Here is a 3,776-nt window from a genome sequence, read left to right as displayed (position 1 = left end):
TAAACCCAGATTAATAACAAAAAATATAAACACAAAAATATAAAAAGGAAATGGAAGAGAGTCATTAATGTATATATTATCCATTAGGCATTAGCACATATATTGTTTATATTGTGAACATCAACATTTTGAACACCCTTGGAATCAGTTTCAAAGTATATGTATATATTGTTTGAACTTGGCTTTGTGCTTGATAACTTTACTTTTTTGAAGTATTTAATAATTAGATTTTATGGCTTCTTATTTAGAATGAGTTAGCCGATCGTGATGTTCCCATGTCAGAGTCTGTAGAGCATTCGACTTCTACATTACCTCCTCTCCCAACCACATCATCTGAACGCAAAAATTGATCAACAGTTTGGGACCACTTCAAGAGAACATCTGATGATGAAAATAAGGCTCAATGTCAATATTGTTTGAAAGTGATCAAGTGCGGGAATGGAACAAGTATAATGAGATCCCATTAAAAGATTTGCATAAGAAATTCCGGTTCAGATAGAGGCAAACGACAGAAAACAGGCACATCGCCTTGCGCAGAAGCACAAGTGGATAGGTTTGATGCAGAATATGCCTGGAAAAAATTGATATCAATGTTTGTTCGCGAGGAGCTTCCTTTTCGATTTGTAGAAAGTCAAGGTTTTAAAGAATATTTGGCGGCTCTACAACCAGGATTCAACACTCTTTCACGTATTACATTGGCACGTGACATCTTGATGCTCTATGAAACAAAGAAGGTTCAACTTCAAAAATACTTTTTCCAAATATGGAGAAAGAGTTTGTCTTACAACTGATAACTGGAGTTCGTGTCAGAATATGGCTTATATGTGTTTGACTGTTCATTTTATTGATGTGGATTGGAAGTTGCAAAAGAAAATACTAAATTTTTGCCAAGTCACCGGCCACACGGGAGAGATTATGGCTCAAAATATTGAAGCTTGCTTGAATAGCTGGAAGTTGAACAAGATCTTGAGTTTGATAGTTGATAATGCATCGTCTAACGATGTAGGAGTTATGTATTTAAAAAGAAGGCTGATTTCTTAGAAGAGTTCAATTTTGAATGGAGAGTATCTCCATATACGGTGTTGTGAACATATTTTAAACCTGATTGTGAAGGATGGATTGAAAGAGATTGATGATTCGGTCACCAAAATTCGGGATGCTGTGAAGTATGTTAGATCCTCAAATTCAAGATTAACTAGGTTCAAGGCATGTATTGCACAAAAGAATATTCCACTTAAGAGTCTTGTTTGCATAGATGTTGAAACGCGATGGAACTCTACATACTTAATGTTAGTAGCAGCCTTAAAGCATCAGAAGGCATTTGAGCTATTAGAGATACAAGACAAAAAATTTGTTGAAGAATTAAACAAGGGAAAAGGGATACCTTCAATTCAAGATTGGGATTATGCTAAGTCCGTCTTACCATTTTTAGAGATATTTTACGATGCTACACTTCGCATCTCTGGATCCTCTTATGTCACCAGTAACTTGTACATGAAAGAAATGTTTGCTCTTGGAAGGAGGATTCAACAATATCGTGATGATGATGATTTGAGCATAAGTCTTATGGCAAGTAAGAAGAAAGCAAAATACAACAAGTATTGGAAAAATGCAAAAACTATTAACATGTTGTTATTTGTTGTAGTTCTAGATCTTTGCCATAAGTTGGATTATGTTGAGTGGTGCCTAGTTAATTCTTTTGGTGCGGAAGTGGGCGGTGAATTGAAGACAAAGTTGTCTTCTTGTCTTCATTCACTTTATAATTTATATCAAGGTGCAGAAGAAGGAAACCAAGATGATACCCTCTCCCAACCGAGCGCAAGTGATAAAGCCAAAGACATTTATGATATGAGGTTATATCGCTGATCAACCAGTCGCAAATCCAATCTTAAATCTGAGCTTGATCATTATTTGAATGAAGACTGTGAGCCAGATGATAAGCCTTTGGATATTCTAGGATGGTGGAAGGTTAACTCGAATCGGTTTTTCATCCTAGCAAATATGGCACGAGACATATTGGCTATACCAGTTTTAACAGTGGCTTCCAAGTCTGCTTTTAGTATGGGAGGAGAATCATTGATCAATATCGTAGCTCATTGACTCCTAAGATGGTAGAAGCCCTTGTATGTATCGAAGATTAGCTTAAAGGAGACTTTTTCTCTTCTCCTGCACCTGAGAATTTCGAAGAGCTTGAAAAGGTCGAGCAAGGTAAATTGAATATTAAATGTTTCTTAAATATATCATATGATTTACTTAGAATTTTTTAAAATTATAATTATAGTTTTTTTAAAATATAGTTTAACTTATAATTATAATTTTTTAAAATTTATAATTATAGTTTTTTTGTGCAGATTTGATTTTATCAGAGGACATTACTTGTTCAGTAGGTCTAGGTTCAATTGCGCTTGACGATGACTAGAAAGTCTTGATTGTTTGTTTTATAAATGGTGAAGAGATTAGACTTACTAAGTTAATTGTTAATGGGGGTAGCTTTCCCTAGATGAGAATTTCGAGTTCTTTCTTTGATGCTCATTCTTTGCTGCTTCTTTTAGTCTTGCAATGTATGATAAACTTGTCAAAAATTTATGTCCACTAATCTATGATGTTATACACCTTGTCTTGTCTACATTTCTAGCTGTAATTCCTGAATTTAGGTATTGTTTGTATTTTCCTTTGTTTATGCACTTTGTGCAAGTTGACCCATAAATGATTCTCATCATTAATCATGATAGATCAAACAGGAAATGCTCTTGGGACCATTCTTTTTCTTTTATCACCCTATTAGCCTGCTTTACCAACTATTTTTCTACCCAATATTTAATGTTTCACTTCCATTATCTTTAGTAGGTGTATGTGATAAGTATTGCCACCAAAAATTTAGAAAAGTAATTATAATTTATAATGGAAGAAATTTTATTATTTACAAATGTTACTTGTATTATTTATAAAAAAAATTAATTTTTAGATTAAAAAAATAATTTAAAAGAAAAAGGTAAAAAATTTGGGTTTTTATATGTAAAAAAATTAATTTTTGTATAAAAATTGGTTTTTGGGTGTAAAAACCAATTTTTTGGTATAAAAACTAATTTTTTAGTGTAAAAATAAGTTTTTTGATATAAAAACCGATTTTTTATATAAAAACTGGTTAATTTTTTAAAACCAGTTTTTATTTTAATAACCGGTTTTAAATTTTACTAATCGGTTAATAACCAGTTTTATCATATGAAATCAATTTGGTTAATTCACCAATACTATATTTTTGGTTAACTAAAAAACTGATTTGGTTTTTAGATTAATGATGAGCGGATAATTTGTATACTTTTTGGCATTGTTTTTAGTATGTTTTTAGTATGATATAGTTAGTTTTTAGTATATTTTTATTAGTTTTTAGTTAAAATTCACTTTTCTGGACTTTACTATGAGTTTGTGTGTTTTTCTGTGATTTCAGGTATTTTCTGACTGAAATTGAGGGACCTGAGCAAAAATCTGATTCAGAGACCAAAAAGGACTGCAGATGCTGTTGGATTCTGACCTCCCTGCACTCGAAGTGGATTTTCTGGAGCTACAGAAGCCCAATTGGCGCGCTCTCAACGGCGTTGGAAAGTAGACATCCTGGGCTTTCCAGCAATATATGATAGTCCATACTTTGCCCAAGATTTGATGGCCCAAACCGGCGTTCAAAGTCACCTCAAGAAATCCCAGCGTTAAACGCTGGAACTGGCACCCAAAAGGGAGTTAAACGCCCAAACTGGCACTAAAGCTGGCGTTTAACTCCA

The 3,776-nt window shown here is 33.2% G+C and overlaps 1 protein-coding gene across 1 annotated transcript; it reads left to right on the top strand.

The window, feature by feature from the left end:
- The first annotated feature begins 813 nt into the window (after positions 1-813).
- LOC107473629 (zinc finger BED domain-containing protein RICESLEEPER 2-like) lies at positions 814-1,866 on the top strand. Its single transcript, XM_016093211.1, has 2 exons — positions 814-1,002; positions 1,114-1,866. The coding sequence occupies exons 1-2, from the start codon at positions 814-816 to the stop codon at positions 1,864-1,866; spliced, it is 942 nt and encodes a 313-aa protein (XP_015948697.1).
- Positions 1,867-3,776: the final 1,910 nt, after the last annotated feature.

Source organism: Arachis duranensis, chromosome 2 (genome assembly GCF_000817695.3).
Source record: "Arachis duranensis cultivar V14167 chromosome 2, aradu.V14167.gnm2.J7QH, whole genome shotgun sequence".
Lineage (NCBI taxonomy): Eukaryota > Viridiplantae > Streptophyta > Magnoliopsida > Fabales > Fabaceae > Arachis > Arachis duranensis.
This window is presented reverse-complemented; position numbering and strand designations above follow the sequence as displayed.